This window comes from Salvelinus alpinus, chromosome 7, assembly GCF_045679555.1.
Source record: "Salvelinus alpinus chromosome 7, SLU_Salpinus.1, whole genome shotgun sequence".
NCBI classification, from domain to species: Eukaryota; Metazoa; Chordata; class Actinopteri; order Salmoniformes; family Salmonidae; genus Salvelinus; species Salvelinus alpinus.
Window position 1 is genome coordinate 51036470 of NC_092092.1, and position 13240 is coordinate 51049709.

The 13240-nt window shown below is 42.4% G+C and overlaps 1 protein-coding gene across 1 annotated transcript in view; it reads left to right on the plus strand.

The window, feature by feature from the left end:
- The first annotated feature begins 205 nt into the window (after nt 1-205).
- Nucleotides 206-13240, plus strand: part of mgat4b (alpha-1,3-mannosyl-glycoprotein 4-beta-N-acetylglucosaminyltransferase B) — a 215224-nt gene continuing 202189 nt past the window's right edge. The window contains exon 1 of the mRNA XM_071410634.1: nt 206-472. Coding sequence (XP_071266735.1) covers nt 376-472 — 97 coding nt within the window. The 5' untranslated portion in view covers nt 206-375. The remainder of the gene's footprint in view (nt 473-13240) is intronic.

The window sequence follows — 13240 nt, forward strand, 5'->3', positions numbered from 1 at the left end:
GAAATATGAAAATTCATGAACGGATATGAAAGTAAACCTGGAACTGCTGCCTCACATTTTTCATCGCCCACTAGCAGAGTCGCAACACTACATGGCATGCCTCATCACCACTCCGTCCGCACTGACTCGAGAAGGATAGGAGAGAGAAGGGGGAAAAAGCACTCCCCACCCTTTCTGGCAACTCCTCCCCAAGCACGCCCAGCTTGTGCAAATGAGTAGTCAACCCGAGAGCAGAGCGCCGCGCAATAACAAACTCAGCCTCCGCTCTGACTGCCAGGCGTGAAGAGGCATTTCTATACTGGAAGTGCAGCAAACGAGCTGAGAGAGCCCAGATACCCCGCACTCAAGTTCGGACATGAGCCCGGGGATCCGGAGATGAGGCTCCGAAATGGCACCTTCCTAACGGTCGTATTGTTCGGTCTATGCGGACTCATTTCGCTCTCCTGGTACACTGCATTCAGCAACTCCAAAGGTAAAGTATCTGCTATATCACACCACGAGGCGGGGGCGTGTTGAGGCGATTTGATAGATTTCGTCTGCTGTTGGAGACGAACGACACAAAATATCGGTCTGATATCGCGTAGCTGTGTTTGGAAATAAGATTCTGGTGTTGGTGTTTGACATTTCAATTTCCTGTTATCCATCGACCATGAGGAATAGTCTGTTTTCACCGGGTGGCACCAGTCAGACCCCTCTACCTTTGTCATGCGTTTATTTTGCAACATTTGCCTACATTGAACAGCTTGTTGATAAATACATAATTTTAAAGGCCCCCAAGACATGCGTCTTTATATATTCCTCAGCCTGCACGGACAGGGTAATTTTGGTATATTTCCCTCTGTATGAACATAGTGTTGACATTATGAATCAGATGATTGCTCAAAGTGCGCATCTCTAGCAGCAATATTGAAACAAAGTAGCTGTAGATTATGAATGTTGATACAATGTTTGTGAGGAACTTGCAAAAATGTAACCTCAAGCTTCAGGTGCATGTAGGCTAAGGATGGATCTTTTCCCCCTTGGTTTGAACATGTATGGTGCTTTGTGTGTTTTGAAGTTGCTGGGCAAGCAGACGTGCCCGTTCCTAGGCTGATAGGCTGCTGTTTACACAGACTTCCCAGCTGACAGGGCAGCCCAATTCTGATCTTTTGCCACAGCGGTCTTTTGACCGATCTTATCTTTTGCCAATAATTGGGCAAAAGATCAGAATTGGGCTGCCTGTGTAAATGCAGCCAGAATCCATCCAAGTGCTGTCTGGTATACAGTATGTATTGACAGTTCACACACAGGTCTTTCATCAAGCCCCAATAGTGTTGGGAGCCTTGCACTCCCCTTTGGTCCATGCCAAGTGTTGCATAAACACTGGGAGGATATCACAAATAAAATCAACTATTGAAATATTCCTTTTTAGTGGTAATTAGTCACCAAATTCTGCACAGAAGTCACTTGATTAAGTCTATACGTATAAAGAGGGACTTTTCAAGCCACTGCCTCTCACAATGTTGTTGGGAACTCCAATGCATGATTTGTTTAAGTCATTAAATGTAATTTAAAAAATACAAACAAAGTTGTGATGAAAAATTCCCAATCGATTACTACAGTAGATCTGGAATTCAGTCGGTTGTCCTTATTATGATGCAGCTGCCAAATTCCCTGGACATTGGTGCCAAATTTCTGAGAAACTTGATAGGGTCATGACTCATGCCTATTTCTAGTTGGTTTCACACAGATCGTATTGACCCTTTAAAAAACCTGCAGACCCTTCTTCTCAGGAGCCAATACAAACGATTAGCACCACAATGGAAGTGCACCTTCACTGTGTTGGGTGTGTGCAGTGTGCCCCTGAGCTTAAAAAAAAACAACAAAAAAAACTTTATTTAACAAAGCAAGTCAGTTAAGAACAAAATCTTATTTTCAATGACGGCCTAGGAACGGTGGGTTAACTGCCTTGTTCAGGGGCAGAATGACAGATTTTTACCTTGTTAGCTCAGGGATTCAATCTTGCAACCTTTTGGTTACTAGTCCAACGCTCTAACCACTAAGCTGCCTGCCGCCCCTTTGGATGCGTCTTCATTTTTTCATTCTGATAGGACCTGATAGGACATGAAGATTAAAGATGCATTATGCAGAAATCGCTCCGCCATTTCCTGGTTGCTGATATTCTAATAGTTTGCCTAATTTCAGTTTGTGACAAACAAGCAGTCATTGAGTAGAGTCATTGTACCATCTAAACCTCTTGTGAAATATATATTCCATAACCAAACATATTGTATATTCATCTATTTGAAGCTGGTGTTCAACACCGAAAGTAAAATATGAAAAACTAAACCTCAGAACTGGAATCATAGAAATGGCACACATAGAACAGATCTACTCCTTAGACTTTCTTTCATTGAGAATGTAAGATCTATAACTCACCTTTCTATGTGAATTTGGTCGGGTCTCCCAAAAAGTTGCATATTGTAGCTTTAATGTTTGCATATCAAACACATGCCGTGGGAAATGTTTTTGGACACACTGCACATTTACCTTAACAAATACCACAGATAGGAGGATCAATGGCGGACTGAAGACAGCGGAGCAGGATGCCTCAAGATAAAAAACGTAATATGAAATATCTGTAAATCTGACTAAATATTAGCACTTCACATACTCGTGGGCAATAAGCTTACATCTGGATAACAACACAAAACAAATTATATGGCTAGAGAAATGTATCGACCAACACAATCAACACCAAAACAGCATGAAGAACCAATTCCCCAAAAGAAAACGAGACTCCTCGTCTGACACAGATGATTTGTGCTTTTCACCACCTGGAATGGTAAGTGTAGAAACCCACTTACTAAAGTAGATAAATGGTAAATTGAGCATACTTGAACTAGTCAGTAAAGATATAAAGCGGCTATGGAACCCTGACCTGTTCACCGGACGTGCTACCTGTCCCAGACCTGCTGTTTTCCACTCTCTAGAGACGGCAGGAGCGGTAGAGATACTCTCAATGATCGGCTATGAAAAGCCAACTGACATTTACTCCTGAGGTGCTGACTTGTTGCACCTTCGACAACTACTGTGATTATTATTATTTGACCATGCTGGTCATTTATGAATATTTGAACATCTTGGCCATGTTGATGTCTTCACTATTATTCTACAATATAGTAAAAATAAAAACCCTTGAATGAGTAGATGTGTCCAAACTTGATAGAAGCCGCATATTTGCAATGTTGAAGCTGATCCACCCCCTAAAAGATTATCTAATAATAGCAGTCCAAATATCACAGTTTGGCCATTTATCCTGGGGTCTTTACACTTTCCTGATGGTTGTGCTACAGAGAGTATACATTAGGTTCAGAGACTAAAGCATAGACCAATGTGAAGAAAGCTGTTTTCTGAAATCAATCAACTCCAACACATTCACTGTATCACATCACAATAATTACATGTATTCCTCAAAAACTCTATGATTACCAGGGAAGGTAGGGAGGGGGTGTGCGCACAGTAGCTTATTAAGACTGAGAACATGCCTCCTATTCTGACTTAATTGTTGAGTAACTGCGGCTCCTCTCTGTAACCCCCCCCCTGCTATTTCCTGCCAAGACATCATCCTCATTCTCTCCTCAGTGTCATCATCATCATCATCATTATTATTACCAGTTTCCTCTTGAAGGCCTTGTTTCTGGCTTGTGCATCCTGTCTACTGTCATCTGCGGTTGACTGGAGTGTGTGTGTCTTCGATATTGACTCCCAGACTGATGGCAATTACCTCGGGAGCGAAACGGGGAGAGATTGTGTGTGTGTATTCCTTGATGTGCCCCTCTGAGCCAGCCAGCACTCTAGCAAATTAATTCAGTCAAGCAAACAGCTAAACGTGATTGCAGAAGCTTGTTTGATACATTTATTCCAATGGGGGCCGAGGGCTGTTTCAATCTCTATCTGAGATGGCCGAATAACACTGCACCTTGCCACTCAGCAGATGCCAATTTAATATCAACAGTGTTAGATAGGTCAATGTTCCCCAGCAATGAAGGGATTGAATAAGATATTATTATTGATAAACAAATGCATGAATCCGTTGGTAGATCGATGTCACAGGAGAGCGTGTATGGACAAATTAGGTCATGGGAACGTGGTCGAATGACTCAAGATGAAGTCGAGGGCTTCTCGCCTTATAAAACTAGTTAGGTAGATCTGAATTTATTCTTATGAGCAGACATCTTTCCCCAGGAAATTCTGGAGAATCTTTCGTTTTTCTTTTCTTTTTCAAACACCAATTCCCTGTTTAGTTCCTCGGTGGCTTTCTGTCTGATGCGACTTGGCTCACGGAATTCCCTGGAGCACGGTGACTCTTGGGAGATGTGAAAGTTGGTTTGTCACTGCTGGGCCACCACACACACACACACACACACAGACACAGACACAGACACAGACACAAGATACATAAGATACACACATACCCACTCCAGGCCACACACACATGCACACAAAATCACAGCTGGCATACTGCTCAAACAGTAGTTTCTTGGTGACTCATGTCCAGCTCTCACACACACACACACACACACACACACACACACACACACACACACACACACACACACACACACACAGACTACCGGGGCTCAGGCTCACATGCCCAGTCATCTCCTCAAGTAACACACACACAAGAACTGTTCGCTGCCTGCTAGACTTCCTTGTAGTCCCGTGCTCTGTTTTACTTTTGTTGTGGTTTTGTATAACCTAATCTAATTTGGTCTCCAAATTGAGTGTTTTAGAAAACAGAGACTGGTCTTATAAGGGTTAGTGTCGTTTTCCAAGCTGTAGTGCACGTATAATGTGTGCGCTGTGTCATCCACACCGCTATCAAGTGTACACTTGCCTTTGTCCAATCTTAAGTGCACACAGATGAGGAGGGGTGATTCCGAGAGCGATGGACATCATTGTCTCCTCTTTCTTTCTCTCGTTCCAGTGGGATGCTGAAGGTCAGATCTCACGTTGCTCTGTACATCTGAGGAGACACTTATAGTCCCCCACTGCCTTTAGAGGTCCCACACAGAGTCCATGCCTAGATAAGGGGGGGGGGCACAGACACTGCCAGCAGGGAGAGACGGGTGTTTTCTTTTGGGAAACTGGGTAACCATTTCCCATGTCTGTCAGTTTCAATCAATATTGGGAGAACAGATAGCAAAATAACTATTTCTCTCTCTGTGGGTGTGTGTAAGCAAGCTTCCAAAAGAAAAAGCCTTAAATGGGGGGAAAAAACAGACGACAACAGTAAGAGCCTTAGTGGTTGTCGCTTTTGGAAGTGTCCTAATGTTGTATCATTAACACATTTACATGCCTTTGATACAAAATGTCTACCTGGTTTCAAGTATTCAACATGGTTTCATGTGCTTGAAGTCCTTTGGAGAAAAAGAATGATGGAATGAAAAGGGAGAAACTGAAACACCTGTTATGGAGAGGGACGAGGCGTTGTTCTTTGGTGTGGGATGTTAAGGTGAACAAGCAAATTAGTCAATGGTAGTTTCATTGGTAAATAAATACTGTGTGGAAAGAGTTGTAGATGGAAAAATATAATCCGGGGGTGAGAGGATGGCTATTGGCTAACCAGGCTAGTGACCAGGTCAGTTCTTTTCCCAGCTGGTCTCAACCACTCTGGGCCCGGTTTCCCAAAAGCATCTTTAAGGCTTAAGTTCATCGTTAGAACCTTCGTAGGAACTGAGCTGTTTCCCAAAACCATCGTTATTAACACTGCACTTAAAACACTTTAAGTGCAGTGCCTCAGACTACTCGTAGAACAGCGAGGTGTGTCGTTTGATATTTTTTTGCCCTCCCACGTCAATTTATACACAGAGTATCTATGCTAAACATGGTTTCTGTCTCCCTGTGACAGCCGATTTAACTTCATAACAAAATTTACTACAAATACAAAGTTGATAATGTCTTTGCAATTGATACAAACAAGCAACGTATAAAGAAAACTGAGATGACTGCATTAAAATATAAACAGTAGGCTATAGGCCTATTTCGATCATATTGACATTTCATGATTAATAAATAATATTTTGCTACTTATAGGCTACTGTCTAATTTTGTCTCAATATACACAGTGTACAAAACCATAAGGAACACCTTCCTAATATTGATTTTCACCCCCTTTTGCCCTCAGAACAGCCTCAATTCGTCGGTGCGTGGACTCTACAAGGTGTCGAGCTTTCCACAGGGATGCTGGCCCATGTTGAATCCAATGCATCCCACAGTTGTGTGAAGTTGGCTGGATGTCCTTTGGGTGGTGGACCATTCTTGATACACACGGGAAACTGTTGAGCGTGAAAAACCCAGAAGCATTGCCGTTTTTGACACAAACCGGTGCGCCTGGCACCTACTACCATACCGTGTTCAAAGGCACTTAAATCTTTTGTCTTGCCCATTCACCCGCTGAATGGTACACAATCCACTTCTCAATTGTCTCGAGGCTTAAAAATCCTTTAATCCGTCTCCTCTCCTTCATCTACGCTGATTGAAGTGGATTTAACAAGTGACATCAATAAGAAATAATAGCTTTTACCTTTCATTGAAAGAGCAGCTGTTCCTAATGTGTTTTTTACACTAAGTGTATTTCATGATGTGCAGCCTAACATGTGCAAAATCAGTGATTTAGTACATTTTTCTTGGGTAAGTATTAGAATAAGCCGCCTCAATTTTTGCAGCCGTAGGTGGTAATATTGCTCTAGGAGCTGATCCATCGTCAGTATTGTGAAATACTTCTAATGTTCTAAGGTAAGATGTGAATTGAGAAAGCTGATCCGAGAGCAGTGATGCCTTTCGTTCGATCCTATCAGTATCGAACACGTACTCCCAACGACACACGTAGCGACTGTTTTCTCTGCGTGTTGTTTTGGGAAACGCGTGTTACGTCTTCGGCGGGTTGTAGGAACGATGCATCGTTACAACCTCATGCAAACCGAAGTTCCATCGCTATTGGGAAACCTGAGTCTCCAAAGAGACCAAACACAGGACAAGTAGGCTTTTGTGTTCCCACTGTTTTCTCTATACACAGTCTAGGGAATGTGGGTGACTGTTTGGTCAGTCACATGAAGGTTAGTCTTGTGTGTTTTGTTATGGCTTTATTTAGACTTGGAATCGTATGGTCTGTAAATGAACGTCTTTGCATGACCTTCATAACTGCCTGTAATTGTCTGTCATTCACACAAACACACCAAGCTGGGTGTCGGGATGGTCAGGGGTTGGTATCACACAGCAGTTGGTGAGTCTGTCTTTTGGCTTGCCACACATACTGGCATAAGTGGCATTATTTACTGACAAAGCTGGCAAGGATCTATTTGGCAGCAGTTGGACAACCTGTATACCCCTGCCAAGCCCTGCCCCTAACTCACAGCCTGCCCACATCAGAGAACCAGACAAGGGGAGGGGAAAGGAACTGTTTTCAAAATGTGTGTGTATAATGGCTGGGTAGTATCACTCTGTCAGTCCACACATCATTGAATTCCTTAAGTGAGCGTGCTAAAGTTCACACTTAGTAGTTTTTATCAGAGCACCTCTCATAGTCTTTGGGCTTTGGCTTTCAATGTATTGTTTTGAGAAAGTTTGACTGTGAATATTGATGTCCCATGAGTTGTAGATCCTACTGTCTTGACTTGGAAGAAGATCTCTGAATTATGTTGTGTTTTGGGCTCTTGGTGTAATTTTGTGGTGGAGTTGGTCAGATTTTCGCCTATCTTCTCAGTTCTTTCCCCCCTGGTCATAGTTGATGTGAAAGACTGAGACAGGAAGTGCTGTTTTTAGGTGCCACCATCTCCTCTGCCACACTCTGTTGCTTTTCTCTGTCAAAAGGCACAAAGGCCTGTGTGTGTCAGCCTTCCATGTCCCCAACCCCTTGCTTGCGTGCAAACTGCAATGGTAACCTTGACAATTACCCTGGCCTTGGGGGGTGGGTGGCCCTCTACATACACATGCACAAAGTCTGACGCTGTTGGCCATTGTCATTGCACTAGTCATAAAAGCATGCCCCATGGGTGGGTTTACTGCATGTAGTGCAGTAAGGGGGGGGGGGGGGGGGTCAGGTAAGAGGAAAGGGGTTGTTTCCTCTGTGCATTTAACAGATTATATTTACTGAGCTTTTGTGCACTAAACTGTGTCTAATTTGTGGCAATGCATCAAGGTAATTTATCAATTAGACAGCTGTCGTCTGAAATGGATTCCCTATTGTTCGGGGACAAAATGAAACTGGTTTTGGTGTTATACTTTGTATTCCATGTTATAGAGAGACTTCTCAGGAAAACCAAAAACTCTATTTCATGAGGATAGGACTTTCTATTGCTGAGATCTTATTTTCAAGTGATTGACCTGTCCGCAACATATTTTGACCTTTTTCAATGTTAATCCCTTGTCCATAAGGCACCAAATCACCTGTCTTTCTTCTTAAATTCAATACTTTTTGTCCAATATCTCAAGATAGGGTGGTCATATTGTTATGAAATTCTCCGGGTTGATGTAGAACACCGAGATGATTCAAATATAATTGTATTTATGGAATGACAATGCTATTTTATGCAAAGTAGGCACTTAATATGCAAATTAGGCAGTATGGTATACAATTACAGTAATTTAAGATCAATCATTTAAAGTAGTGTGGTCATGTTAACAAATCTTCATGCGCCATGAAATTAGAATAAAAATGTTTATACTGTATGCAAATTAGATAGTTAATATGCTAATTTGTCTGTACTAACCAAAAAATACACTACCATTCAAAAGTTTGGGGTCACTTAGAAATGTCCTTGTTTTTGAAAGAAAAGTACACTTTTTGTCCATTAAAATAACTTCAAATTGATCAGAAATACAGTGTTAATGTTGCAAATGACTATTGTAGCTGGAAATGGCGGCTTTTTTATGGAATATCTACATAGCCGTACAGAGGCCCATTATTAGCAACCATCACTCCTATGTTCCAATGGCATGTTGTTTTAGCTAATCCAAGTTTATAATTTTAAAAGGCCGATTGATCATTAAAACCTTTCTGCAATTATGTTAGCACAGCTGAAAACTGTTGTTAAATAAGCAATAAAACTGGCCTTTAGACTAGTTGAGTATCTGGAGCATCAGCATTTGTGGTTTCGATTACAGGTTCAAAATGGCTCTAACCAGAATATAAAGAGTGGGAGGCCCCGGTGCACAACTGAGCAAGAGGACAAGTACATTAGTGTCTAGTTTGAGAAACGGATGCCTCAAGTCCTCAATTAAATACTACCCGCGAAACACCAGTCTCAACGTCAACAGTGAAGAGGCGACTCCGGGATGCTGGCCTTCTAGGCGGAGTTGCAAAGAAAAAGCCATATCTCAGTCTGGCTAATAAAAAGATTAAGTTGGGAAAAAGAACACAGACATTGGACAGTGGAACTCTGCCTAGAAGGCCAGCATCCTGGAGTCGCCTCTTCACTGTTGATGTTTTCTAATGATCAATTAGCCTTTCAAAATGATAAACTTGGATAAGCTAACACAATGTGCCATTGGAACACAGGAGTGATGGTTGCTGATAATGGGCCTATGTAGATATTCCATAAAAAATCTGCTGTTTCCAGCTACAATAGTCATTTACAACATTAACAATGTCTACACTGTACTTCTGATCAATTTGATGTTATTTTAATGGACCAAAAATGTGCTTTCTTTCAAAAACAAGAACATTTCTAAGTGACCCCAGACTTTTGAACGGTAGTGTACAGTCGTGGCCAAAAGTTTTGAATGACACAAATAAAAAAATTCACAAAGTCTGCTGCCTCAGTTTGTATGATGGCAATTTGCATATACTCCAGAATGTTATGAGTGATCAGATGAATTGCAATTAATTGCAAAGTCCCTCTTTGCAATGCAAATGAACTGAATCCCCCCAAAACATTTCCACTGCATTTCAGCCCTGCCACAAAAGGACCAGCTGACATCATGTCAGTGATTCTCTCGTTAACACAGGTGTGAGTGTTGACGAGGACAAGGCTGGAGATCACTGTCATGCTGATGGAGTTCGAATAACAGTCTGGAAACTTCAAAAGGAGGGTGGTGCTTGGAATCATTGTTCTTCCTCTGTCAACCATGGTTACCTGCAAGGAAAGATGTGCCGTCATCATTGCTTTGCACAAAAAGGGCTTCACGGGCAAGGATATTGCTGCCAGTAAGATTGCACCTGAATCAACCATTTATCGGATCATCAAGAACTTCAAGGAGAGCGGTTCAATTGTTGTGAAGAACGCTTCAGGGCACCCAAGAAAGTCCAGCAAGCGCCAGGACCGTCTCCTAAAGTTGATTCAGCTGCGGAATCGGGGAACCGCCAGTACAGAGCTTGCTCAGGAATGGCAGCTGGCAGGTGTGAGTGCATCTGCACGCACAGTGAGGCGAAGACTTTTGGAGGATGGCCTGGTGTCAAGAAGGGCAGCAAAGAAGTGACTTCTCTCCAGGAAAAACATCAGGGACAGACTGATATTCTGCAAGAGGTACAGGGATTGGACTGCTGAGGACTGGGGTAAAGTCATTTTCTCTGATGAATCCCCTTTCTGATTGTTTGGGGCATCTGGGAAAAAAGCTTGTCCGGAGTAGACAAGGTGAGCGCTACCATCAGTGCTGTGTCATGCCAACAGTAAAACATCCTGAGACCATTCATGTGTGGGGTTGCTTCTCAGCCAAGGGAGTGGGCTCACTCACAATTTTGCCTAAGAACAAAGCCATGAATAAAGAATGGTACCAACACATCCTCCGAGAGCAACTTCTCCCAACCATCCAGGAACAGTTTGGTGACGAACAATGCCTTTTCCAGCATGATGGAGTACCTTGCCATAAGGCAAAAGTGATAACTCAGTGGCTCGGGGAACAAAACATCGATTTTTTGGGGTCCATGGCCAGGAAACTCCCCAGACCTTAATCCCATTGAGAACTTGTGGTCAATCCTCAAGAGGCGGGTGGACAAACAAAACCCCACACATTCTGACAAACTCCAAGCATTGATTATGCAAGAATGGGCTGCCATCAGTCAGGATGTGGACCAGAAGTTATTTGACAGCATGCCAGGGCAGATTGCAGAGGTCTTGAAAAAGAAGGGTCAACACTGCAAATATTGACCCTTTGCATCGACTTCATGTAATTGTCAATAAAAGCCTTTGACACTTATGAAATGCTTGTAATTATACTTCAGTATTCCATAGTAACATCTGACAAAAATATCTGAAGACACTGAAGCAGCAAACTTTGAGGAAATGTATATTTGTGTCATTCTCAACTTTTTGGCCACGACTGTACATTAGTCATCTAACAGACTTCCATCCAGAGCAACACATAGAAGCAACCAGGGTCAACGCCCTGCTCAAGGGCACGTCGACAGATCTCCCACAAGGTCAAAAACGGGGACCCGAAACAGTCACCGGCCCAAGCTCCCAACCGCCAGCCCTCCAAGACCCCCCCCCCCCCACGAGAAAAAATGGATATAATTAAAATCCATTCCCCACCCCCAAGAACCCCACCCATGCACCAACAAATGAACAAAAGAGAAATAAAGGAAAAACAAATATACAAAAAACAAAGACCGCAAGGACAACAAAAATCATAACAGCAAGGCCAGCTGAATATATGTTTGAGTCCATGTATGGCACTATTTACCTGTGTGTGTGTCCGTGTATGTGCACGTGTGCATTTGAATGAGTGTATGTATATGCATGTGTACGAACACCTGCACGGCATCAGCCTCAGGCTGGTCATATTGTGGCCGTTGTTAACACACAGTACCAGTCAAAAGTTTGGACACAGCTACTCATTCAAGGATTTGTCCCTATTTTTACTATTTTCTACATTGTAGAATAATAGTGAAGACATCAAAACTATGAAATAACACATATGGAATCATGTAGTAACCAAAAAGGTTTAAACAAATCAAAATGTATATTTGAGATTATTCAAAGTCGCCACCCTTTTGTCTTGACAGCTTTGCACACTCCTGACATTCTCTCAACCAGATTCATGAGACAGTCACCTGTAATCCATTATAATGAACAGGTGTGCCTTGTTAAAAGTTAATTTGTGGAATTTCTTTACTTATTAATGCATTTGAGCCAATCAGTTGTATTGTGTAAAGGTAGGGTTGGTATACAGAAGATATACATATTTGGTAAAAGACCAAGTCCATATTATGGAAAGAACAGCTCAAATAAGCAAAGAGAGACGACAGTCCATCATTACTTTGAGACATGAAGGCCAGTCAATGCGGAACATTTCAAGAGCTTTGAAAGTTTCTTCACGTGTAGTCGCAAAAACCATGAAGTGCTATGATGAAACTGGCTCTCATGAGGACCGCCACAGGAAAGGAAGACCCAGAGTTACCTCTGCTGCAGAGGATAAGTTAATTAGCGTTAACTGCACCTAAGATTGCAGCCCAAATAAATGCTTCACATAGTACAAGTAACAGACACATCTCAACATCAACTGTTCAGAGGAGACTGCGCGAATCAGGCATTCATGGTCGAATTGCTGCAAAGAAACAACTACTAAAGGACACCAATAATAAGAAGAGACTTGCTTGGGCCAAGAAACACAATCAATGGACATTAGACTGGTGGAAATCTGTCCTTTGGTCTGATGAGTCCAAATTTGAGATTTTTGGTTCCAACCGCCGTGTCTTTGTGAGACGCAGAGTAAGTGAACAGATGATCTTCACATGTGTGGTTCCCACCGTGAGGCATGGAGGAGGTGGTGTGACGGTGTTGGGATGCTTTGCTGTTGACACTCTGATTCATTTAGAATTCAAAGCACACTTAACCAGCATGCAGCGATACGTCATCCCATCTGGTTTGCGCTTTAATGTATATTGATGTTTTATGCAAAACTGGGAGTTTAGGCTTAGTAAGGTGTAGCTTGTGCACACACACACACCAGGGCTGGTAACAGAGTACATATAATTGGGATTACATAATCATGAACAAAAAGCAAGGTTACTATTTACCAATTAGTATCTGTTAGGCTGTATATATCACAGTTGGGTTCTATTAGGCCTAGACTGCCAAATAATATGACCAACTGTGTGTGCGAGCACACACACACACACACACACACACACACACACACACACACTTCTCAGCATCCCCACACGCTCACAGCACACACACCATATCACACATAGCCCAACACAGACAAACACTTCTCACAAAGTCTGAACTGTAACACAGAATGCTACTAGTCTAAT